Raw genomic sequence first — 23,372 nt, forward strand, 5'->3', positions numbered from 1 at the left:
AAAAGAAAAAGAATAGATTTTTACTGAATGTAAGAGATGACATTACAAACAAGCCATCACATAAAGGCTTTAATATCTGCAGAAGCACGTAAGCAGAAGAGTCAGTTTTCCCAACATGGCCCTACTTGTTCCATTATAAAAATGCATGTTCCGAGTTGTGTTTAAGCCAGTGGAATAGAAAATAAGAAAATTAAAAAACAAACAAAAAGCCACAAGCAAACCAATCCCATCCATCAGAGTCACGAATAAGTTATCTTCATTCTTCAATTATATACAAAAGATAGTTTCCAAAGGACAGCGTAAGAAGAGTTTACACAAATAAACCCTCGTTGCGACTGCTCGGTACTATTTACATCGTTCTGTACATGGGTCTTTGCAGGGTCTCCAAAGACCTGAAAGCAAGAAGGGAAAAGGTGACTCCCCGGGCGGGTTGTTCCAGCAGCCGGTCCCCACATTTCAGGGCCATATTTACCTATGAGCGATTTAAAAGCTTGTTCTGAATATCCTCAAAGACTTGGTTGTAAAGTTCGTCTCGAGACTTGAGGCCGTCTAAATAAACTGAAAGAGAAAGATGGAGCCAGGCTGTGGGTTTCTGAGCAGAACCAAATGGCTGTAGATTAGTTCTAAAATAGAACATAAAACGTAAGCACGACCTATCAACCCAAAGGACAACTTGTTTCCAAGTGGAAAAACAGAACCATCTATGGCTGCAAAATCATTTATCCCACTATAAAGAATGTTTGTTGATTTTTATCCCCTCCGCTTTTTTCCCCCTTTCCTCCCCCATAAGTGCTTATAATACAAAACAAAGGGAAGAAGTTCTTAACTATCAAACCACGTATATTAATCTGGACAGAAAGTAGGCCAGGGTTACAACTCGGTAGTAAAAATAGCACCTCGTATCATTACAGCTAAAGTTTCCTTGAATTAAATTAGCGACTGCCTTCAAATCCCAAGCACAACGCCACAGGATCTGTGCTCGGGGCGCTTACCGACATCGACACCGCCGTCCTCCATCTCCTTCCTGTGCTTTAGGTACATGGGCCAGACGTGCCCGTCGAAGAGACCCGGGGGGTCGGGAACCGTGTAGCTCCGTGTGCTGCGAACGGCAGAAGGGAAAGAGCGTCAGAGTCTGAGCTTCGCCCGCTCAGCTGCGTTTTAGGATGGAACGGCCTCAAGTTGCACCATTGGAGGTTGAGGTTGGATGTGGGGAACAATTTCTTCCCCAAAGGGCTGTGGGGCATTGGAACAGGCTGCCCAGGGCAGTGCTGGAGTCACCGTCCCTGGAGGGCTGGACAGACGGACATGAGGTTCTCAGGACATGGGGTGGGTTATGGTTGGTCTCAATCTCGAGGGGCTTTTCCAACCAAAATGATTCTATGATTTATGTAAAAGCTGATTGTCACAGGCCAAATTCCCATCGGTATTTGTCTCTTTCTCCAGTTAAGTTACAGTTTTAAACTGTAATTCCCGTTGAAGTGACACCAGTGTATCCCAGCGGCAGCCCGAACACTGGCCTCTCGTACAGTCTTTTGGGAGGATCAGACTTGTCAAAGGATCTTCTTACCTTCTCCTCCTCTTGCATTCGTCATATGGAACTGCCAAGTAGTAGCGTATGTCGAACAGGTCTATCAGCGGCCTGGGCAAGGGCACAAAGAGAGATCCGTTGATCTATTTTCTTGACAGAGTCTTGAATCACCTCTCAGAGCCATAAAAATCTTTCTGCCTCTCTCATATTTGTGTCTGTCGTAGACAACGGAGGTATAAGTTCTGTTATAGCACAAGCTGATGTTTATTAGGGTTTATTAGTTATAAAAGACGGGGAATGGCGCTTTCTGAAGGGCAGGAACGTTTCCCACCCGAATCCCTGTTCCCGTTTACTGGGGGGGGTCAGGCCGAGCTGTGACCCTGACTCCCTTTCTAGATCATTTCAAGTTCTCCTTGCAGACCAACGCCGCGGTTCATTAATGTGACACGGACTGACTCACGGAGCCGCCGGGCCCGTTGTGTGACACGGGCTGTCCCGGTTGGGCACAGGGCGACTCGTCAGCTCGTGTTCTTTAGCAGAAATACCAGCGGCTGGCTCCGTTGCAAGAAAATAAACCCGGGAGAAAGCTTAGAGCAAATCTATTGGAGGCTGGTGGGACGGAGGCTCCTCAGGGCTTGCTGAGCGGTGCAGAAATGCTTAATATAGTACGGACTGAGCAAGCAGGTCTGTGGGTGAAACGTTCTCTGTGGGTTAAGGAGCCGGAGCGTTCGGGAGGTATTTGTAACCTTCAGGGGACACCGGGGACACCGGGCAGGTCTGGGTGCCGACAGTCCCCGATCGCCGCTTTAAATTCCCTTTGGAAAGCGGCAACGGGGCTGGCTCATAAACAACAACTTTTTGTGCCAAGTGTCACGCACAGCTTGTTCTCTTGAAAGAGCTTTATAAACAGGACCAGCGTCCGGAGCCAAGGCTCTTCTGCTTCTCGTGTTTATGTCATGCCATTTTCTGAAGTTTACATATTTAGCTACTGGAAGCTTTTTCTCTCTAGTCCAGTCCCATCTTCCCACTGGGCATTTTTTCCTCATATAAAAAGGCCAATCTTTGCTCCAACGCATTAAGCTCAGTTTAGTTGGTGTTAACCAAGCACGTGTATCACATGAGAGAACCGTTCCCAAATTCCAGGGGAGGCTCCACATAGCGAACGCAGAACAAATCATCTCATTCTCATCAACGACCTTCCCAGGCCGAGGTTCAGGGCACCTGAGCGACGCCTGCGCTGGCGCCGCTGGCTCAGGACTTACAAAGCCTGGTCTAAAGTTCAAGGCTATGCCCTGAACGAGAACTTCCTCCGTTGCCTTAAAGTCACCTTGTGCTCTGCACTCTTACTGCTCAAACTTGCATTTTACAGCAGAAAAACACTTAGCACGGCACCTCAGAACGAGGCAGGAAGGGTGTATTAGTAGAAAGGAGGTTTTAGCCTTGGTGCTAGCGAATAGTTCCCCAAACCTTACTTGTAATTATAAAGCAGGAAGCCTTCAATGACCAATATATGGGTATCTTTGGAGGCTGGCTCTTTAGAGCCGGGTGTGACGTTCACCCCGTGCGAACGGGCGAACTTGACGGGGTTCTCCATCCAGGCCCGCACCGTGCTCACCATCGCCTCCATATCCAGGGAGTCCAACACTGGGCAGAGAAAGGGGGCGGGTGGGAAAAAGGGGACACAATCAAATACCACGAACCACGTCGGCTGGGAAGTATAATATAGAATGAACTTGTAAAATGGAAATTAGAGAAATTTTAATTATTAAAGATTTAACAGTAAAAAGGGATACTTAGGAAAAAGATACATTACTGCATCCTATAGCGAGCACTGCTCTTACCATCCCATTGTTTAAAGCCGTCTTCCCCGACTTCTATTTGATCTTGTGGCTGAAATATAGTGAGCAATAAAACATTGCTGCAAACTCAGCGTGATCAGTTACCTAAGATCCGATCACAACCTGGACGCTACTGCAATACACAACAAAGCAAGTGTTCACTTAAAACAGTTACAGACCCTCCTTGGGCTACGTTAAAAGCTTAAATTCCCATCTTTCACCAACCCCAAGAACTTTGGAAAGGCTTCTCGGCTCAATCAAGATACTTTGGACAAAGTGTTCTGGGTTAATAATTCGATACGGCGTTATTGGCCAAAGTATTACACCCCCGTTTATAAATCAACATAGAACTTAAAATGCAAATACAGTGGTAAGTAACTGCTAAAACATAACTATTTTAAATACGAAGTAAAATTGCAGGTCAGCACAGCGGGGCTTTTGGTCACTTAGTTGTATCTTTGTGAGCTAAACACGCTAGAAATTACACATATTTATGGGAAATTCCTCCTCTAAGGGCTTCACGCCTGCCCAGGTCTGTGCACGAAGGCCCCGGCGAAGCGGCGCGCCCCCGCGTCCCCGTGTCCCGTGCTGCGGCGGCGGCAGGACAGACGGACGGGGGTCGGGGACGCGGCGCAGCTGCTGCCCGCTCGTCGCCCCCCGTCCCGGCCCCCGCGGGGTCCAGCGCCACCGTGACTCCTGCGAAACGGCCGCGGGGCTTTAGGAACTCCGGCAGTCTTTAAATTGGGTTCCTGATACGGGGCTGTCAAAGCTCCCCAGTGCAACTGTGTTGAAAGTGGTGCTTAAATCATCAAGTACTATTTACAAGCAACATTCTTAAGTAAAATAAGGAGGAAAACCTGACACTGAGAGAAGGATTGGTGCGAAGTACAGTAAGTAACCTTTAGGTCGATCAGTAGGTCGACCTAAAGTTAGGCTTGCCAAATCTAAACCTTTTGCCGCAACTGTTCTGTGCCAGCTCCACTTCTGTGGGAACTGGCAGATACTGACATTTGTAAAGGTCAGAACCTCCTCAACTGTCCAAAGTCATTTAAAAATTAAATATAGATACTTAAAAAGTGAATCATCCAGAAAATGTGTTGCTCCTAAATTGTCAAAACTTACTTGAGAAGCATGCACAAGTATATAACGCTTACAGGGGAACAAGTATATAAAACTTATGAGGGGACAACTATATAAAGCTTAGAGGGGGGCCCTGCTAGAGCTGTCACTACATACGCAAGAAGCAGCTGACGTTTTAATCCCTCCGCTTACCTTGAAGAAATCATCCTGATGGACCACGCAGCAGTTGGGCAGCGCCTTGATGAGCCTGTTGGTCAGGGTGGTTTTGCCACCGTTGGTGACACTGCACGGAGAGGCGACACAGAGCGGGGAGAACCGCGTTAGAAACCTCCTCAGCGGGGATTCGAACCCCGGGACTCAGAGCGTTTAAATTTCCCGCCTGGCCGGCGCCGCGGCGCGCTAGCCGCTGATTGGCTCCGGCAGCCCCGCGCGCGCGGGTCCCCGGTGGCGGCGGGAGGCGCGCGGCGGTCCTAACGGTCAGCGGCGGCGCTGAGGGAGCGCGCGGCGGTGCCGCCATGTCCGACCCGCTCCGAGCGGGAGCGGGATGAGGCCCCGGGGCTCCGCTCAACATGGAGGAGGCTGCGCGGCCCCGCTCCGAGCGCCTCGTCCGCCCCCGCGGGCTCCGCTTCCCCACGCACGGACCCGGCAGCCGCCGGGGGAGCTGTACAAGGCGCCCTTGCCGGCGGTCAGTGCCATAGAACAGCCTCGCTCCTTGTGTTCGTCAGCTTAAGAAGCGGCCCCGCGAACAGCAGGCTTACAAAAAGAGTTGTTAAAAAAATATATAGAAAAAAAAAAAAGCCTTAAACGAATTAGAAAGGAGGAAGCTTGTTGTTTTCCTGGAGAATGACTCAGGCTTCCTTGTGCCTGCAAAACCCATTTTAATATAAAATGCCTGAATAATGGTTCTTTCTGAGTGAGAGACTTGGCCAGTCTGCATGGGCTTATTCTTTTACTTAAAGGCTGTAAGAACCTGACGCTGTTGTAAATCAAGGCCGGTTTTGCAAGCGCACACTCCGGCTTCCCTCTGCATCCCGAAAACAAAACCTTTCTATACACCCCTCATCGCGTTCAGAGCAGGATTTTGGCCTCTTTGCCTTCCAGAGACGCTTCCAAAAGTTTAACTTAACATTGGATACGTCCTTTAAGAGCCGGCAAGTTGCACCTTTTCTAGAGACCTGTGATATTGTATAGTCAAATATATAATCTAGCCTTCAGTCAGCTTACATATGATAATTAAACAGGAAGAAAAAGCAGTATGTATAAAAAGATATATATAATGTTAACAGGAACTCACCCTCCGATGCCAATAATGTATTTCATGGTTGCCGAGTTGCCTCCTTAGCGGGAATACGGCGAGAAAAATAAAGAAAATCAAATATTTAGAAATGCTGAAGTTACTTTCAGCGAAACAAAACCACTCCCCAGCCTTTCCCCTCTATTTTCCCCGGCTGGGTTCTCCCTCTGCTCACTGTTTCATTGAAGAAAAGGCGGGTTTGTGTGTAATTTATAGGGCAGTTCCTGCCGCGGTTCCCGCCCCGCTGTGATGGAGCAGCCCTGTGACTATCATGAGCCCCACGTTTTGGAGCCGGGCTCAGCCAAGCTGGGCTCAGCCAAGCCTCACCTCGGCGGGGTCACGGCGCTGCACCTGTTCCCGCACCCTCGCGGGTCCCCGCGCCGCCTGCGCTATAAATAGCTCTTTTTGGCAAGTTCTTCCTTTGCCTAAATTAGTCATGGGGGAGGTGGAAATGTCACCCCTTTTTACGGTCCCTTTGGGAGTCCTGGGGAAGGCACAGAGGTGGCGAGGATATAATTAAGTGATATAACTGAGGGTATAACCATCTCCTTGTCTTCCTCTTTGTTTTCCCAGCTCCTGTTTGATTATTTGAAATGCAGGAATGCCGTGAGAAGGATGTTTTTGATTTCTCTAATCTTAGGAAAAGCGAGGGAACTAAACTTTATCTTTTACTCCTTTTAGTAAAGCGGTTCAGAGAAAGGAACGTGCAGAGGCTGAGGAGTGAATCCACTTGGACCACCATCTTTTGAACATTTAGGAGGAGTATTTTCAACTTCAGGCTTATTTCTCATATACAGACAAAAAAATCAAACAATGAGAGTTCCCTTTGTAGTTCATTAATGCAAAGTGGCACTTTTTAAGGTAAGTTAACTCCACGGGTTCCTCCCTTGAGTAAATACCTCTCACTATGAGTACATGTCATAGAACCTGTGCTTTAATTTTCATTGCTTCAGATGCTTCTAAAATCAGGGCTGCCTGGGGAGGTGTTGGGTGTTGAGTTACCTTTTCCTCAAGCCAGGTGATTGACATCATTAAGTTTTATTCAGAACAACAAGCTGTCTTTAACTTGAATTTTTCTGCCCTTATTTCAGGCCTGAAGAAGGGTTTGTGCCTAAAATCACAGCCCAGCTGCGTCCGTTGATCTAATAAACGATGTTATGTTTCCCCACAGAGCTGTTTTGTGCTCATGGGCCATGAAGTCAAGGCCTGGTGCTCTGATAAAAGGAGCAGATCTTGAATAAACATGGACTGCTAACTAGAAGATTATTGAGTGTCAGAGGGGTAAGATTCTGGAAGTCTTGCAGTGAAGATACTGAAGGTGAGAAAGTCAGTTTTAAAGCAGAGCCTGGTAAATATATGAATGGGATTATAGTATTTTTCAGTCCATTATGCTGTTTTAATTCTATGCGTTTAACAAACAGACCTCAGCCGGTGTTTCCGCTGTAATTATTTACAGTCAACATGAACACACTATGTGATTGTTCCTGGAGACGTCACTTGCAAATTATACTTTCATGATCATTTCCAAGGTAGCGATGTGAAATGGTCACTCCAGAGAACTCTGGAGCTCCAATCCTTGCCCATGGATGAGCTGAATTTGCAGCAGCTGCCCATTGCTTTAAGCAGAGCATTTAAAGTGGGGCGTCCCCACCTCGGCCTCTCAGCTGCTGGAAATCGTCATTGTGCACTGGAGCGGAGCGATGCTAATTGACACCAGCTGAAAAATTGACCTAAAATTAGCTCTCTGCTCAAATTTTTTGTGCCCTTCGCTGTGTTTTGCTTCTGTTCATGAGCTCAGAAGGTGTCTTGGTTAAGAAAGTAAATGGTGTGTTACTGTAGTGGTTATTTTATCACATTTAACCTTAGGGGAATACTGGGAGGCTTGGAAGTTGTATAAAGGTGAGGAGGGGACCGTGGTCTCAGCTGCCTCTGGTCCAGTCCTCTTCATGCTGCAGTTATGATAACCCAAGTATTTTTGGAATGTACCAACCTTGAGGTGAGTGACAATTCTTCTCCCCCGTTGGATTTACTAATACTGAATGTGCTTTAGAAATGCAGGTTGGGTTTTTGCATTGAAAAAATGAGTGTTTGGTCTATGATGCATCAAAAGGAACAACACATTTCTAGTACAGACAGCAAACACAAAAGCAGCTCCAAATATTTAAGTATTTGGATGAGTTGTTTGGGATCAGTGAATTCCAGCGCAGTGAAGCCCTGCTGTATCTATAAAGAACGTTAAAACTCTGTTTCTTTTGAAAACCAGAGGAATGAAGGGCAGAAGGCACATTTTTTAGGGTGTGTGTTGTCTTTTTAAGCTCCCAGTTGCAAATCTTGTTCAAGCTCAGTTTTCAACCCTTTTCTTCACGGTCCCTCAGTTTCCCTGTGTTTGGCTTCTCCCGAGTTTGTTTTAAAGCTCCTTGTCGTGGTTTTTTCCATCGCCCGTATTCACACTCACGCACCAAACATCCCGTGAAATCGCATTCACCCGCATAGCTGCAATTCTGGGATTCCTCAGCCTCGCTGCTCCCTGGCTGCTGCGCTGCCTGTATTTGGAGATCTCAGCTGTTTGCTCCCCCGAGAACAAAAAACCCCTCCTACAAAAGAACTGCCCGAATGAACGGCGACGGTTACACTTACCAGCAAAAACAGGCTTCACCCAACCCGTAAAAATATATCTATGCAAATGCCAAGTGTTCATAAAGACTTTTTTTAGCAAGTTATGTTAGCTGCGTCTTGCAGTGAGTTATGCGTTGGTCAGCTGAAACTTCCTTTTTCTGGGGCTTGTTTATCCTGCAGATACGTTATCTGCTTGACACTTCGCTAATACAAATACCGTTCAACAGCGTGCTTCCATCAAAGATAGAAAATGTTCTCGCTCTTTACGTTATTTTTAGAATATTAACGGTTCTGAAAAGTTTAGTATTATTCTTATTTGTTAAAACTAAGATAAATTTAGCAGAGCCAGTTTAATATTCACGGAGCCATCTTCATATCATTTTCTTGGGGTAGTTTAGTTTCTGTGTTCACTGACCTTTCTGTTGCAGAATATGACTCACAGAATCACAGAAAGTTAGGGATTGGAAGGGCCCTGGAAAGCTCATGCAGTGCAATCCCCCCATGGAGCAGGAACACCCAGATGAGGTTACACAGGAAGGTGTCCAGGCGGGTTGGAATGTCTGCACAGAAGGAGACTCCACAACCCCCTGGGCAGCCTGGGCCAGGCTCTGCCACCCTCACCCCAAACAAGTTTCTTCTCAAATTTAAGTGGAACCTCCTGTGTTCCAGTTTGTACCCATTACCCCTTGTCCTGTCACTGGTTGTCACCAGAAGAGCCTGGCTCCATCCTCCTGACACTCCCCCTTTCCATGTTGATCCCCAGGAATGAGTCCCCCCTCAGTGTCCTCTTGTCCAGCTCCAGAGCCCCAGCTCCCTCGGCCTTTCCTCACACGGGAGATGCTCCACTCCCTGCAGCATCTTGGTGGCTGCGCTGGACTCTCTCAGCAGTTCCCTGTCCTGCTGGAACTGAGGGGCCACAGCTGGACACAATATTCCAGGTGTGGTCTCCCCAGGGCAGAGCAGAGGGGCAGGAGAACCTCTCTGACCTACTGACCACCCCCTTCTAACCCACCCCAGGTACCATTGGCTTCCTGGCCACAAGGGCCCAGTGCTGGCTCATGGTCACCCTGCTGTCCCCAGGACCCCCAGGTCCCTTTCCCCTACGCTGCTCTCTAATAGATCATTCCCAACTTACACTGGAACCTGGGGTTGTTCTGCCCACATTCAAGACTCTACACTTGCCCTTGTTCTATTTCATTACATTTTCCCTGCCCAGCTCTCCAGCCTGTCCAGATCTCTGATGGCAGCACAGCTTCCAGTGTCACCCACTCCTCCCAGCTCGGTGTCACCAGCAAACTTGTGACAGTCACTCTATTCCCTCGTCCAAATCATTGATGAATATATTGAATAATACAGGCCCCAGCACTGACACCTGACATTATGCTATTGATCTTAATCGCAGGTGCCACCATCTCGGTTAAAAGATAAGTAAAATTTAAATAAATACATTTACAGAAAGTAACAAAAAGAGAGGTGTATGTTTTTGCTTAAGGATTAGTCTCATTTTAATTGAATATCCACAGATTCTTATGGAATAATACAAAGCAAAAATAATAATACATACTGAACAGCAATCTATGTCTTCTAGCATAAACCACTTAATTACAAACACTTTAGAAAAATGACGGTTCACACATTTTTACATGTAGATTTGGGTTAAAAGGGCCCACTACATAGGAAAAAAAACTGAGATAGATTGTTATATTGTCATGGTGACTTTTAAAAATTCACTTCACCAGTAGCATGCTGTATTTTGGACTGCCAATAAATATGGAAATACAAAAGAGAAAACGTGTGCTTTTGTATTTATAGCAATTTTGCTTGTACATTTCACTGCTGTCAGGCCAATCTGAGCTTATTGCCACCAGCATCTCATTAACTCTCTTGGTTTTTTTCATCCTTTGATATGTAAAATAGAAGATGTGTTGCTTTTAAAACCTTTACCACTTCGGTTTTCTCATCCGTGTTTCTGCACATCTGTAAGCAAATAATCTTGGAAAAAAACAGATGGAAAGATTGCAATGAGGTATGTCCTAAATTTCCACTCACATTTACACAGTACTATACAGGAGAAATCACATTAATTATCCAACTTGAATATCCAGCGGCATCTCAGTTTTATTTCCCTTGTGTTCCTGGTGAATCGAAATGAAATCTACTGGACGGTCCCGAATTGGGGTGATTTACTGTCCTCAGCTTCTGGGCTTAATGCTGGGGACGTGCTGCTCTGGTTTTCATGCAAAGGGCTGTTCAGTAAATACATCTGTGATAGAAGTGCGTGAGAAAAACATGGATCAAATGATAAGTTAGAAAGCATATTTGGTGCTCCTTTGTGCCATTCAGGAAAATAAAAATCTCATCTGTAAAAGAAGCTTTATCTATGCAGAGAAGACATCTGGATCTGGAGGAAAATGTTGCTCTGCCAGAATTGTCCTCCAGGGAATTTGAGAGCAGAGTGAAGCGGTGGTTATCTCAAATAGCCGGGGACTGGGCTTGCCAGGCTTGAAATAGTCCTGAAGTGGTGAAATATGCAGGTAATTCTTCATCTGCACTTGTCTGCAAGGGCTTGTGTCTGGTGCATTCGAGACAGTCGAGATCAACTCGCTCTGGTGAAATCAGGAGTTTCCAAATGAGTTTGGCCAGATCATTTTGTTCTTAAATTGTCTTCCCTCTGTTGCTCACAGGATCCTCACGAGTCCAAAATACAGATTTCAAGAGTCTCAATACCACGTCTGCATCTCTTGGTGAACCGAGAAGCTCAGCACAGATTCAGTGTCCTCTCTCCACATCTCCCAACGTTTTCCATCCAGGTTTGTACCAGGCAGGTATGTTTGTAGATGAAGCCTTCGAGATTCAAACACGTAGCAGCTTGTCTCCACAATAGGAGTTATTAATAGTGAATGATTGTCCAGTGTCATGAAATCGATACAAAGACAAGGCGTAAAAAACTTTCCTGTCCGTAAGGCTCCTTCTTAAACCCAGACCTTTTTGGTGTGCGTTGATTTGAGAAGGTGCTCATGAGAAGGTTCTGTGGAGGCTGCCATGCCATGGGACTGTCAGAGTTATCAGAGCGCCTTACAAACCGACACAGAACAAATCGGGGAAAAAATACGGCATTTACTCATAAGAATGGTTCGGTGTGAGTTAATAAGAGGAACTGGCAATGAACTGTTAATAACCGAGGCGGTCAAGGCTGGAAGAGGTGCCTAGATTGGTGGGCACTTGGTATTTTCAGGAAGAAACATATACCGGCTGTAGAAAGGAGGAAAATGCACGCTTTTCATTGTACTAGTTATTCCCTGGGGCAACGGCTGTTGTGGTGTCTGAGTGGAGGAAACTGCTTGTGCAGTTTAAAGCAAACGGTCTCTGTGCTGGCCAGCAGCAAGCTAGGGGAAGGGATTATAATTTAAACAAAAAATAGATCTCTTTCTGGGCTGGTGACTAATGGACTACAGGATGCTCTGAAGAGAAAAAATGGATCTATTTGCACTGCTTAGTAGCTCTCCACAGACCATTACTGAAACACACGGCAGCCTGTCCTGAAAAGTGCTATTCTTGGCTTAGTTTGTTTTGTGGTTTGGGTGTTTGGGTTTGGTTTGGTTTTGTTTTTAAAGTAAAATGTTTCCCAAAAGTTTAAAGGACTTTGCGTCTTGGAGACGGGAGGCAGGCTCCGTGAGCTTACAGGACTCGGAATAAGACGGTGACAAGGTCTTACACCAAAAGGTCATTTACGTGGGTGACTGCCAGGCTGCGTCGTTCTTCCGCTCCATTCGCTCCGCTCTGCTTCGATTCATGACATGCTGGGAAGGAACAGAAAGACGGAGTTATTTTTACAAAGCAAATTGTAGTAAGAATTCTATTCTTCTCACTATGTCAAAAAATATGAGCATGTTTGGGTGCAGTCCTCTACAAAAGTGTACCAGGGCCAAAGATAACATCATTCGTAGCTTTAATGGGCTTTTTTCCTTTTCTATGGACTTTTCCTGAGTGTACAGCACCATGAAAAAGTTACTGTAGGGTGAAGACAGCTCTGCAGTAAATGCCCATATGCACATGGGGCAAATGCTGGGTAATTAATTTACTGAGGGGCAGCTTTTATCAAGTGTCCCCGTGGCGGCTGCGGTTGTGACGGGTCTGTGCTTTGGGATGAGCTGCAGTGGGTGAAGGTGTCAAAGTTTCCCAGATCTGTCCCCCCCACAAAGGGCTGGTGCCTCTTTTGTGCTGGGTGAGGGCTAAAGGTGTTCTGGGTCTAACCCCGTCTTGCTTTCCCTGTTGGTACTTTACGAATGCAATGAAATCCATCACATAGAGGAGAAACAAAAGAGTGAAGTATGAATCAAACCTGGTTTCTTGATCCTCTGCTGGGGGCACAGGCCTGCTTGGAAGAGAACCAGCAAAACAATGAGTGAATCTCCACCACAAACTAATTGTCCTAATTTCTTTGGCCCTGAGGTCCCATTTGTTTCTTGGAACAATTCAGACTCATCCTTGGCAATTTTGATCAAAGCTCCTTTATCTCTGGGAAGAGAATAGCAGAAATATGCACTGTTCCCCCTCAGGAGCTGGTTATCTCATAACAAAACGAGTGGCTGTATCACTGAGGCAGAGCCAAAACCAGGCCAAATTGTCCTGGCACGGGATTGTGACACTGTCTTCCAAACCTCCCTAGAATTTCCTTCCCCATCTAACGTTACAGCCTCCGATCTTGCCTTTACGCACAACCAGCACTTGGCCTCCGCATTGCACCAGCGCGCAAATGCTACGACTCAATGTCAGGAGAACGTTTCCAGGTGCCTCTGGCTCTGATCCGTGACCAAACAGTTTGTGAGCTTTACAGAGGTAAAAAGCAGCGTCAGGAATTCATTTGCATGGGTGAAGGTCAAGAACATCCCCAAAGCGATGGCACAGGGAGCTGATAGGGAGAGGAGAGGCTCTGCCTGTTCCCAGATGCCTGAGGAATGTCCTGTTGGGTCCAAACAGCCTGATTGCTCCCCGGGAGTGCTACAGGCAATAGGGCTGTTCTCCTCACCAAAGATTGCTCAAGGTATTTGATAAGTGAAGGATAAATGAAAAAGGAGTAGTTACCTTTCCTTCTCAGCCATGTCTTGCTTCTCTTCTGCCCTGTAAACACAAATTGTGTTTGAAATCTGTCATCTAGGTGTGAGCAGTGTGAAAGTGTGGAGTATCTAAGGCTTTTCTAGAGAGAGCCGAACTCGGAGGTTACAGGTCTGATCAGAAACAGCTCTCCATGCCTGTGATGTGCAACCTTGATAATCACACTGCTCTCAGGATGCCTGTTGGCCCCGGAGGGAGGTATCTGACTCATTTGGGCTGGGTGAGTCGCTTTTCAGCAGCTAATGCTGAACAGAATCCTCCCAAAGCTGCATCTCCCGTTGGGTTCACCAGCATAGGAAGGTGCTATTGCAGCACATGGCGCTTGTACTGACCCAGCCGCTCCTTCCTCCATCCGTGATTGCCTTTTGCTTTTAGCAGAGCCAACCTTTATCGCTTCTAACCTAAATCACCAGTGATGGAATGGCTCTAGAAAGTGAAACAAAACAAACTCGAAACTAATGGGCCTTTTTATGCCACTCTAGCAGAATGAAGTGGCTTTTAAAATAAGCGCTAGCTCTCACTTAAGGGTCAATTTTCATGGTCACATGGGGAAAATGTGCCATCCTTATATATGGAGTGATTTCTGATGATCTCTGCTAGCACATACGGTGCATGTTCAGGATATATGCACTCAGGGGGTTAAGAGGAACAGTTCTATGGATAAAAAACCTTTTAATCCAATTTCTCCTTCCTCCTTCAGCTTTTGCTTGTCTTGAGAAAATCAGTAGAAAATAAGTGCAGGCTGTGTGGGATATTGGGGTAGGAGGAACACAGAACCGACTGCTTATAACACACATAATGATGAGAGAAGGCAAAAGGCAACAACCTGAGACAATGAACCCACCCTCCATCCCCCCAAAATTAATTTTACCTTTCTTTTCTGGCCTTGATCCTCTCTTCTTCATATCTGCAACAAACAGGAGACATTCTTTAAATGTTAGCTATTTTAGTAAAATGCAATGTTTGCTCTGCAGGTGACAAACTGCAAATTGGCAGAGTGTGCACCGGTATGTAAGGAAGAGAAGGTTTACCCCAAGCTCTGCATTTCCTGTACATGGATTTTGACTCAACGTGATGCTTTACACAGGATTTTTGTCCTGGACCTGCTCAGAGCTCCGTGTGCCCCAGGGTCCCTCTGGTACTCACTGTAGGATGCAGTCTGGGATCTGTACGTGCTCCATTGGGATAAGTTGCTCCAGTTCCTCCAAGCTGTGAACATACTGGATCTTATTGATAAACTTCACACTGGCAGAGGGAGAGAGAGTGTGTGCTTGAGGCCTTGTTTTGATGTTAAAGTTTAGCTTAAGATCTGAGATTGAATTTCTGCTCCAAAACCAGCTGAGCTGGGGAACGTGTGGTATTTACCTGATGAAGGGTCGGGATATAGCCAGCACTGTCCGGATGAACCACGAGGGATGCACGATTATCAGTGCTTTGAGGTTTTTACGCAGCCTGTGGAGAAGCCAGGGGATAGAAAGTCAGGTTAATGTGCCTTTTCATGAACTCACCTGTAATGTGTCAGGGCACTAACGAGCATTGTGGTCTGGGTCTCTCCTGACAAAAGCCCTGCCCATGGCCTTAGGAAGCCCATTTAAGCTCAGACCAGGCAGGCTGCAGCAGCACTGCCTTGCTTGGTGATGTGTTAGCCTGGTCTATGTGAGGGACGGAGGAAGAAGAGATGATGAGGAGCACCTGGAGTAAGTCAGAAAGCTGAGATAGAGGAAGGAGTTAGAGGATGTGGGGAGTGCGGAAGGAAGGGTGGTGGGGCAGGGCTGTGAGGGAGCGGTGGAGAACATGGGAAGAGGATAGGAAAGAACAAAGAGGCAACACCAGCAGGATTCTCACCTTCTGTCGATCATCTGGTAGCACTTCTTGAGCCAGCCAAGGCCGGGCATCCTCCTCCGGGGCGTCGCTCCATTGAGGTACACGATCATATAGTCCTCAGCCACCAGCAGCTCCAGACTACTGATCACGTATCTGTTGGGTGGTGAGCAAAAGCAACAGCGCCATGAGACTCAAAAAAGGCCCCTTGAGGTTTCTTCTTGTGCCTGTGTGTCACCCCAAAAAGACTCCAGACCTCTTCTTTGTGGACCCTCAAATAGTTTTCACATTCTCCTGGCACCTCTGCGGGGATATTTCTCAGGGATTGCTAACGCATGCATGGATGGACATCCCTGTGCCGTTCTTCTAGCAGTAGCATCTGCCAGCTGTTGAGCATTGCTTCCATATGCTCTAGTCTGAGTGTGAGTCCATCGCTGGCATAATTACCACTGAGTGTCTGAATGCTTTTACTTACAGGACTTGGCTGCAAGCGCTGCGGGCAGCGTGTCCCCAGTGCCGCTCGCTCCAGTCTGCAGCTGCACGCTGGCCACGTTTGGCCTGGATTCAAACTTTGATCCAGCTGAGGTTCCTGATGTGATGAATACATGGGAACTGCTTCCCCGCGGTCTGAGTTACCTTCCTCACCCTCCTCTCCCTCACAGACCCTGACCAGGCACTTACAAGAAGAGATTCTCCATGATGTAGTGGTAGTCAGCCAGGTTACTGTCTGGAAGATAGCAGGCAGCAAAGACAATGATGGCGTTGAGACCTTCTCCATAGTATCCTGGGAAAGAAAGACACAGGCAGCATCAGGGACCCGTTGCAGGGGGAGATAAGAGAGTTGGTGGGAAAATAGCAATGAAGATGTATTGCCTGGGCTGGTGTTTGTGCTACAGTGGCTATATGTTTTTTTAGCATGAGCGGGGTGCTTTTGTGTTTATCTGCCACATAGTGGCACAAAACAAATAGCAATTTTTCCCTAGAGACCATCAAAACAATCAGTCGCAGCATCCGCTCCAGCTCGACAAAGATGGACTGAAATAAACCCGCCAAGCCAGGACTAGCCCTCCCCCTCCCTCACCTCCGTGTGTCACCACTCTCATGTAGGGTTTGATCATCTGGAGGTCGATGCGGTGCTCCTGCTCTCCGATGATGACCGTCCTCCAGAGCCGGCCATTGGTAGCACTCCCGTCCTCTGTCCCACCGTCCCCAAACAGGTCTGCGCTGTCCCCAGGCATGTTCTTGGCCGTGGCTACGGGAGTGTCATCTGGAAAAGAAACAAACATCTCTGCCTTTTATATAATGTGCAAAGAGGGTCGGTGAGAGCTTTGGTGCACAACGAGGCAATAACAACCGCAGACTGAGGATGGCCTGTTTCATCTGCTTAAAAAAGCGCTTAAAATGAGCCTAAAAAAAGCCCCAGCCCCTGCAGGCATTCACCCCAAAGCAGCCTTTTACCTTCCCATTCCAGTTCATTCCCGTTCCCCAGGAATTCGAGGGAATCTGTCTCATCAGGAGTTTCAATATCATCCACATTAATGTCCAGGTCATCTGGTGTGTCCAGGAAGTCATCGGAGAGAATGGAGCCTTCACTCTGGTCCAGGGAAATGTTGATTTCAGGTGCAACAAGTGTCTTCCGCTTACGATGTGCCCCATTAAAGTTTAAAGTATTTGGGGGAGCTGGAGTTAAAAGGAAAATAACTGACAGGTTGTCCTTGTCCTGTATCCTTAGTGCAAGACACGGTGTTTTCATTATGCATATTTCTGGCTACAGTCTTGGGAGCTCAGGGTGTTGGATCATAGCTGGGAGGCACTGGCTACCTGCAGGTATGGTTGGATAAAAGCACCCACACTTTTGGGGTACCTATTTCCTCCCTCAGCTTCTTGTGCAAGATTAGCAAATTCAAATCTCTGCTGGTTTCCTCTCCCGCATGGGAATTTTTGTGGATGCTCCAAGGGAACTGGCTTTGCCCTAACTGCAAGCTGCTGTTCCCATGGGCTTGTTTTACTTTGACTGCTGATAAGACAGGCTGGTACTTACAGGATGTATTCTCGTCTTCTGTAGGGCTGCCCAGTGACTCCATCCCCGTCTCTTCTGGGAGAGGTCTGCAGGCAAGCCAGGATGCGGAGGTAAAAAGACAGGAGATAACAGGTAATGTTTAGGAGAAAGTCACTCTGTGGCAGATGGTGGGGAGAATTGGGGACATCAGGAGCAAACGTGCAACCCCCTGTGTGCTCTGCCCTTTCCATTTTGCGTGTGATTTGCCCAGGAGCAGCCCAGCAGCTGTGCAATCCCCAGCAACCTCCAAACTATCACTGCATTTACCACCACCCATACATCTCTCATTTTGCAGCCAAGAGGCTGGAAAATCCAGCCAGGGATACAGCAATGAATTATGTCCCCAGAAGAGCCTGGTGACATCCTCGTTCTTTCTGTATTATCCCCATTTTTATCTCTGTCAGAAGTTCGAGAGGCAGTGCCAAGCTCTAGGGCTCCTCATCAAGGCAACTAGAGAACAAGTTCTGCAGTTGGTACTTTGTCTGTATTGCCGTTCCCTGCACAGCATGGGTGATGCCGTGGGCTGTCCACACAGCCTGAATCTGGCTGTTCCTGAGCCCAGTGGTAGATGCTTTGATCCCAGCAGTGGGTGCTTAGCTCAGGAGCACTTTGCACTCTCTGCCAATGGTTTTGTGAAGTGCACCCTGTGTTCTGCCAGAAGCCCTGGCTGCAGTGGAGCAGAACTTTTCCAAAGCTCCTGCCACAACCGCCTCCCCCAGGAGGTGGCTGCCTCCTGGTCTGCAGGGACTTTGCTCTAAGGCAGTTGGTGTTCAAGGATCAAACCTTAGGTGCAATCCCAGAATTGTCACCCCATCCTCGCCTCAGCCACCACTTGGCAAAAGCTGGCAGTGCTACCCAAACCTTGCTGGGGCTTGGAAGCAGGTTCGTTCTGAGCCAAGATCCAGGCATCTGCACTCAAAGCCCTGTTTTGGAGCCAAATGCTGACCCACGTTCCCTTCCTGGGGCTTCGTGGAGAGTGCAGCATTTGCAGGTGTAAAATCCTGGGTGCTGCGACAGGGACATGGGGGAAAGGCCACCAGTTTTAGGACAGTGCGTAAGAATGGGGATGGGACTGTGCAGGGGCCAGGTGTCCAGCAGCTGGTGGCCTTGAGGCCCAGCGATAGCAGGGAGAGAGATGATGGGGACTGATCCCTCTGAGTCTGCAGGGGGACGCAGCCTCGCTCTGCCCTGCAAAGGTTCCTCTTTGTGCTGCTGTGACACCAGAGCCACCAGCCAAATTAAACCCTATAAATATTTAGATTAAGGGATAATCCTCTTCTAGCTGGTTATTGTATATTTATGAGAGCTGGAGACCTGATCAAAGGCACTTGCTCCTCTCTTGTGCAGCACCCAGACCCCCTGGGCTGCCACAATATCCCTGGGCAGTCAGAAAGGTCCCTCTGCCCCCTCCAGCTTCTCCTCCTCCCTTTTGCTTTTGTCTTGAAGGAGGCCTGGCTGGTTGTTTATCTGACTGTGAGCTGGCGCCAGGCACAACTTGGTGATACAACATCGAAAGGAGGGGGGGAAGGCCCAGCTGTACCCGAGTACGTGCTGCAGGCTGGCACTCTGCTGGGATTCATTTAAGCAAAGCAATTCAAAAGTCAGAGGTGAAGAAAAGGGCTTTCTTACCTTCCCAAAGGATGCTCGAATCACTCCCTCCCAGTCTCCCGTGTAAATTGGCCTTCCCAAACACAGCTAGCCCCAGATGCCAGATTTTCTGAGTGAAGCAGGTTTCCTAAGGGCCGGGTGCCACCATTTTGCTCTCAGCTGACGCGTCCTGCCCGCTCTCCCTCTAGAAGCAGCTTCTCCCGGGCGCCAAGCAGCCTGAGCCTTCACCGCCCGTGATGCGATGGATGTGCGATGGAGTGAGCATGCTCCTGCATCCGCCCCGCGGCACCGCCACAGCATCAGTGCGGGACGCGCTCGCACAAACAGCTGAGACAGGCTGAGACAGAGACCGAACCTTCAGGGAGCAGCAGGACGGGGACCCTTTCGTCCCCTCTTGCTCGGTGCCTTGGCATTGCACCCTTGCAACCTGCAAGGCAGGGGCTGCTGCTGCAGATCAGCTTCTTGGGGAGGGCTGGGAATGTCACCCTGTGTCCTTAATGAGCAGCTGAATTCAGCTTCCCCAGCCCAGATCTTTGTCTAGGATAAGGGTTTTTTTTTTTCTTGTGGCAAGATTGGTTAATCACAGCTAAGCAAAAATAGCTCTGCAGCAAATCATCTGCTGGAGAGCTACTGTCCCACATGCAGCAGCTTCTGCCCTATTATTTTAATGCTTCTAGGGGGAAGTGTCTTGAAAATTTTTATTTATTCATTTTTAATGCTAGTTGAGCACAGCTGGCATTCACTCATTTGTCTAGTGACTGTTCAGGCTCTGTTTCTCTTGCATCATTCCCGATTTAATCCCTCTGCAGCAGTTTATCGGCAGGCTGGGGAGCTTGTTTGCAAGGCTCTGGCCTTGTCCCTGCCCCTGGCTTCTTGCTAGGCCATGGTCACATCCCTGTGTTTCATTTCTGAGGCAGGACCGACGATGTCGGTGGGGGTTGGTGCAGGGGGCTCTGCAGCAGAAATGCCCCTTGAAGACTTGCCTGTGGCTGGGGTGAGTTTGCTGCTTGCGTGGCAAGTGTGAAACAGAACCTGGCTCCTCCTGCTCCAACATTTGTGGGTTGGTGCACTGGTGTCCAGCCACTACAAGAGCTTTGTCCCCAGATTTTCTAGGGAGCCTTGGGTCATGGAATCATTTTGGTTGGAAGAGACCCTCAGGATCACTGAGTCCAACCGTAACCTAACTCTGTCACTAAACTATGTCCCTAAGAACCTTGTCTAAATGCCTTTTAAGCCCCTCCAGGGATGATGACTCCACCACTGCCCTGGGCAGCCTGTTCCAATGCCCAACAGCCCTTTCCATGAAGAATTTTTTCCTAATATCCAATGTAAACCTCCCCTAGTGCAACTTGAGGCCATTTCCTCTTGTCTTATCACTTGCTACTTGGTAAAAGAGACCAACACCCTCCAACCTACTCCTTTCAGGCAGTTGTAGGTCAATGCTTTTTCCCTCTTGTGCCTCACTTTCCGTTCTCCTCACTCAAAACCTTGCCAGTGCAGCGCTCTGGGGGAGCCCTAGGTTGGCAAAGGTCCATCAGTCCAAGGCTCTGCTCTCAGAGGAAACAAAAATCCCTCCTGGAAACCCAAGGCCTTGGCTGAGTTCACCTCTGGGGCCAGCGGAAGGACAAGCCGTGTCCCACGAGCCGGGTGCTGGGCTGGCAGACAGAGGTGCTTAGATGAACGATGCAGCTGGACCCGGGGAAAACAGAGCTCAGCTCATCCGCCGGTGCCCAGGGAAACAGGAGACCCTTTTTAGCGGGGTGGGGGCCGTGCGTGCCCACCCGCACAACACACTGCGCCTCTGTCTGTGCATACAGGGGCTCTGTGGCTGCCCGGGGAATTCAGCTGCAGCTGGAACAGGGGGAGCCAGCCCTGAAAAAGCCCCTGAGCAGTGCAGCAGGGCTGGGGGTGCCCATGCTGTGTGTGCCCAGCCAGCTGCTGCTGGGCCACGGGCCCCAGCGCTGGGTGTGGGGGCAGCACTGGGGGGTGCACCCTTTGGGGGGCCACAGGGAGTTCAGCGCACACTGAGCTCACATGGATTTTTTTTGGGTGCTCTATGCAGTATCTGTGAAGGCAAAAGCTGCCACTTTGGTATCTTCCGTCACCCACACATCATTTCTCAAAAAGTTCACACCCTTTTAGGTTCTGCACGTCAGCGCCAGTGGGCACTGCATCCCAGCGACTCCGCTCCTCGTGGCAAATTCCTGGCAGAGCAGCATTGCTCTGTTTGGGGAGACACTGCTTGATTCAGAGATTCCTCCATCCATCCATCCATCCTGCTAATCTCCCTGCTCCTCATCCTCTCCTTGGCATGCTCACAGTTGCCAGAAGCCGCCCTGAGTATTTTTTAAAGCATTCAGAGCAGCCTTGCAACAAAAACTCTGTTCTCTGGCCAGAATTGCCCTGTTGGGGTTAAGACTCCTGTTGCCTCCAGGGCTGGTGGGAAGCAGCTGCGTGCTCCGTGCCCTCCTGGCTTCTTACAGGAAGAAACAAAATTCTCTTTGTATTTTTTTGCAGGAAACAAACCTGGGGAAGTCCTCATCTTGCCACTCCTCCTTGACATCCACGTTTTCCATCCGTAAAGTGGCTTCTGTGGTTCCCATGGTGCTCGGAGCGGGCTGGCTGGACAGCGGCTCCCCCAGGAAAGGGCTCAGGCTGGAAGGCGAAAGGCAGAGAGGTTGTTGTTGAGCATCGCTACCTGGGAGTATTTAATGTGAACCATTCAGAGCAGGTACGCTGACACCATGATCTGCAGCATGATGGCTGCTTCTTTTGCAAAAGCAGTAAGGCAAGGACCTGGGGTTTTATGACTACTTGACACATTCTGCACAAGAAAGAGGAGGTGAGGTTGGCCCTGGGTGGAAGCAGCAGGTTTATCTGTGCTCTGTTGTGACCTTAGCTCTTCTCCCTGAGGATTAACACTGTCTGGGCTGATGCTCACCCTATTTTCCCTTTCTACTTCTCTTCCAATACTAATCTCAACATAAAGCACCTCTGCTGAGGGAAATGAAACGTGTCTGAGAGGGAAGAGGAGAAAGCGCTCTTCGCAGGCTGGTTTGGGGTGGTTTGGCAGTAGCACCAGTTTCCATTTTGCTGGCCTGGGCTAAAATTAATGACTTTGGTTTTGCAGAGGAATTGGTGATTATCTCTGTGCTCCATCCCCACACCCAGAGAGAGATGGAGGAGGGTGAGGAGGCCTCACAGGGCTGTTGAATGTCCTTCCACACCCCTGAAGAAGTGGATGGGGCTACTCTGTCTGTCCCTTGGTGTCAGGGAAATCTGTGTCTAGCAGAGTTTGACCCATTGCTGTAAGGATCTTCTAGAGACAGAGCTTTTTCTGCTTTCTTTGGAGGCTTGGATTTACACAGGGTGTTGCTGGTGATGATTTGGAGGGACATAAATCTGTCTGTGTGTATCTGCTTTAAAGGAATGAAGCTACGTAGAGGCCTGAGTAAATCCAGCATCCGTCTTTATTCCAGGCGCTGGCAGGGGTGGGAATCCGGGCAGAGAGCTGGCTGGGAGCGCTGCAGGGCTCTCTCCCTGCCCGGCGCCTCAGCCTTTCCTCCCAGCACACACGTTATGTGTTCTGTCCCCAGCCCCACGCCTGGCTGCCTGCGGTGCCCACGACACTGTCACACGTCTCCATTTTTGATTTCTCTCCATGCAGGCACAGGAGATACCTTGGGGCTCAGAGAGACCCCACCTCCCTCCCTCCTCCCAGCACTGCCAGCTGCTTTCTGCTCACCCTGAAGGCATCATGGAGGGAGGGAGAGAGAGGAAAGATGCTGAAGCAGATCCCAGGCTGACGTTTCTTAACATCAAACATCGCCCAGCAGCGTGGAAGCCCAGATGATGCTGTACTCACCGATGCTTGTGGCTAATGAGGAACAAAGGAGGTGCTGCCTGTATCCCAGCTGGACATTCCTCCGGAGGGCGACGGGCTGCTCAGCAGGTCCAGCGCCTGGATCCGGATGCAGACGTGTGCGGCTTTCTCAGCGCAGGAGCATGGGGATGCATCTAGGTCGGCCTTTCCCACAGCAGTCAGTGCTTTGTGATTTGGATTTTGTTGGGGTGGGGTGCGGGGAATTGAGGACAGTTATTTGTATTCTTCCATGGCTGCTGCTTCCTCTGCTTCCTCCCTCCCCTCCAAGGTATTTTATTATTTTCCGCTTGCAGCTGGCTAAGCTGCAGCTCTCTTAAGTCAGCTAATTGCACCGCTTTTGTGTGTGAGGAGGATGGCGGTGCTGGTGGTGACAGGGAGGGGGGTGTTATGGAGAATGGGTGGAGAGAGGAGCTGCAAGCACCCCCCTTTCAGTGTCACTTCCCTTCCAATTGGCTGAGAGGTACCGAATCTCTCCCTACACTCTTCCTCCGGATGAATGATGCTGCCGGGGGCTGAGCACACTGTCCCCG

General features: G+C 48.8%; 2 protein-coding genes and 1 long non-coding RNA gene across 8 annotated transcripts; 1 reads left to right on the forward strand and 2 right to left on the reverse strand.

Moving 5' to 3' along the window:
• On the reverse strand, nucleotides 1-5,934 carry NMRK2 (nicotinamide riboside kinase 2). Its single transcript, XM_005511621.4, has 8 exons — nucleotides 5,741-5,934; nucleotides 4,639-4,729; nucleotides 3,370-3,418; nucleotides 3,001-3,172; nucleotides 1,568-1,639; nucleotides 993-1,099; nucleotides 473-558; nucleotides 1-392 (listed from the first exon to the last, which is right to left on the reverse strand). The coding sequence occupies exons 1-7, from the start codon at nucleotides 5,764-5,766 to the stop codon at nucleotides 473-475; spliced, it is 603 nt and encodes a 200-aa protein (XP_005511678.2). The 5' UTR covers nucleotides 5,767-5,934; the 3' UTR covers nucleotides 1-392.
• Nucleotides 5,935-5,965: 31 nt separating this feature from the next.
• On the forward strand, nucleotides 5,966-10,182 carry LOC135576476 (uncharacterized). 3 transcript variants are annotated; one of them, XR_010468236.1, is made up of 3 exons: nucleotides 5,966-6,148; nucleotides 6,422-6,601; nucleotides 6,912-10,182. It is a non-coding gene; the product is annotated as an uncharacterized LOC135576476 (long non-coding RNA). The 3 variants fall into 3 exon arrangements; XR_010468237.1 differs by having other exon boundaries at nucleotides 6,108-6,275; XR_010468235.1 differs by having other exon boundaries at nucleotides 6,108-6,601.
• ATCAY (ATCAY kinesin light chain interacting caytaxin) lies at nucleotides 9,837-21,608 on the reverse strand. 4 transcript variants are annotated; one of them, XM_021300017.2, is made up of 12 exons: nucleotides 21,486-21,608; nucleotides 17,334-17,398; nucleotides 16,751-16,972; nucleotides 16,374-16,559; nucleotides 15,974-16,076; nucleotides 15,317-15,448; nucleotides 14,837-14,923; nucleotides 14,618-14,716; nucleotides 14,343-14,378; nucleotides 13,442-13,477; nucleotides 12,699-12,731; nucleotides 9,837-12,156 (listed from the first exon to the last, which is right to left on the reverse strand). In XM_021300017.2, exons 1-12 carry the CDS (start codon nucleotides 21,560-21,562, stop codon nucleotides 12,147-12,149), a joined length of 1,086 nt encoding a protein of 361 aa, XP_021155692.1. In that variant the 5' UTR covers nucleotides 21,563-21,608; the 3' UTR covers nucleotides 9,837-12,146. The 4 variants fall into 4 exon arrangements, with proteins under 4 accessions (XP_021155692.1, XP_013225561.2, XP_064898294.1 ...); XM_013370107.3 differs by having other exon boundaries at nucleotides 12,699-12,734; XM_065042222.1 differs by lacking the exon at nucleotides 21,486-21,608 and adding an exon at nucleotides 18,981-21,364.
• Between the last annotated feature and the right edge of the window lie 1,764 nt (nucleotides 21,609-23,372).

The sequence above is a fragment of the Columba livia genome, chromosome 27 (assembly GCF_036013475.1).
Source record: "Columba livia isolate bColLiv1 breed racing homer chromosome 27, bColLiv1.pat.W.v2, whole genome shotgun sequence".
NCBI classification, from domain to species: domain Eukaryota; kingdom Metazoa; phylum Chordata; class Aves; order Columbiformes; family Columbidae; genus Columba; species Columba livia.

Bases quoted from the DNA above. Each gene is read 5' to 3' on its own strand.
- NMRK2 (XM_005511621.4), bottom strand. From the start codon at position 5,766: ATGAAATACATTATTGGCATCGGAGG. The intron at 3,173-3,369 runs GTAAGAGCAGTG...TTCTCTGCCCAG, and splicing joins CGGCTTTAAACAATGGGATG to TGTTGGACTCCCTGGATATG. The intron at 1,100-1,567 runs GTAAGAAGATCC...TGCCGTTCGCAG, and splicing joins GAATGCAAGAGGAGGAGAAG to CACACGGAGCTACACGGTTC.
- ATCAY (XM_013370107.3), bottom strand. From the start codon at position 21,562: ATGGGAACCACAGAAGCCACTTTACGGATGGAAAACGTGGATGTCAAG. The intron at 16,560-16,750 runs GTAAAAGGCTGC...TTTCTTTTCCAG, and splicing joins GAATGAACTGGAATGGGAAG to ATGACACTCCCGTAGCCACG. The intron at 14,717-14,836 runs GTAAATACCACA...TCCCTCTGCCAG, and splicing joins ATATCCCGACCCTTCATCAG to TGTGAAGTTTATCAATAAGA.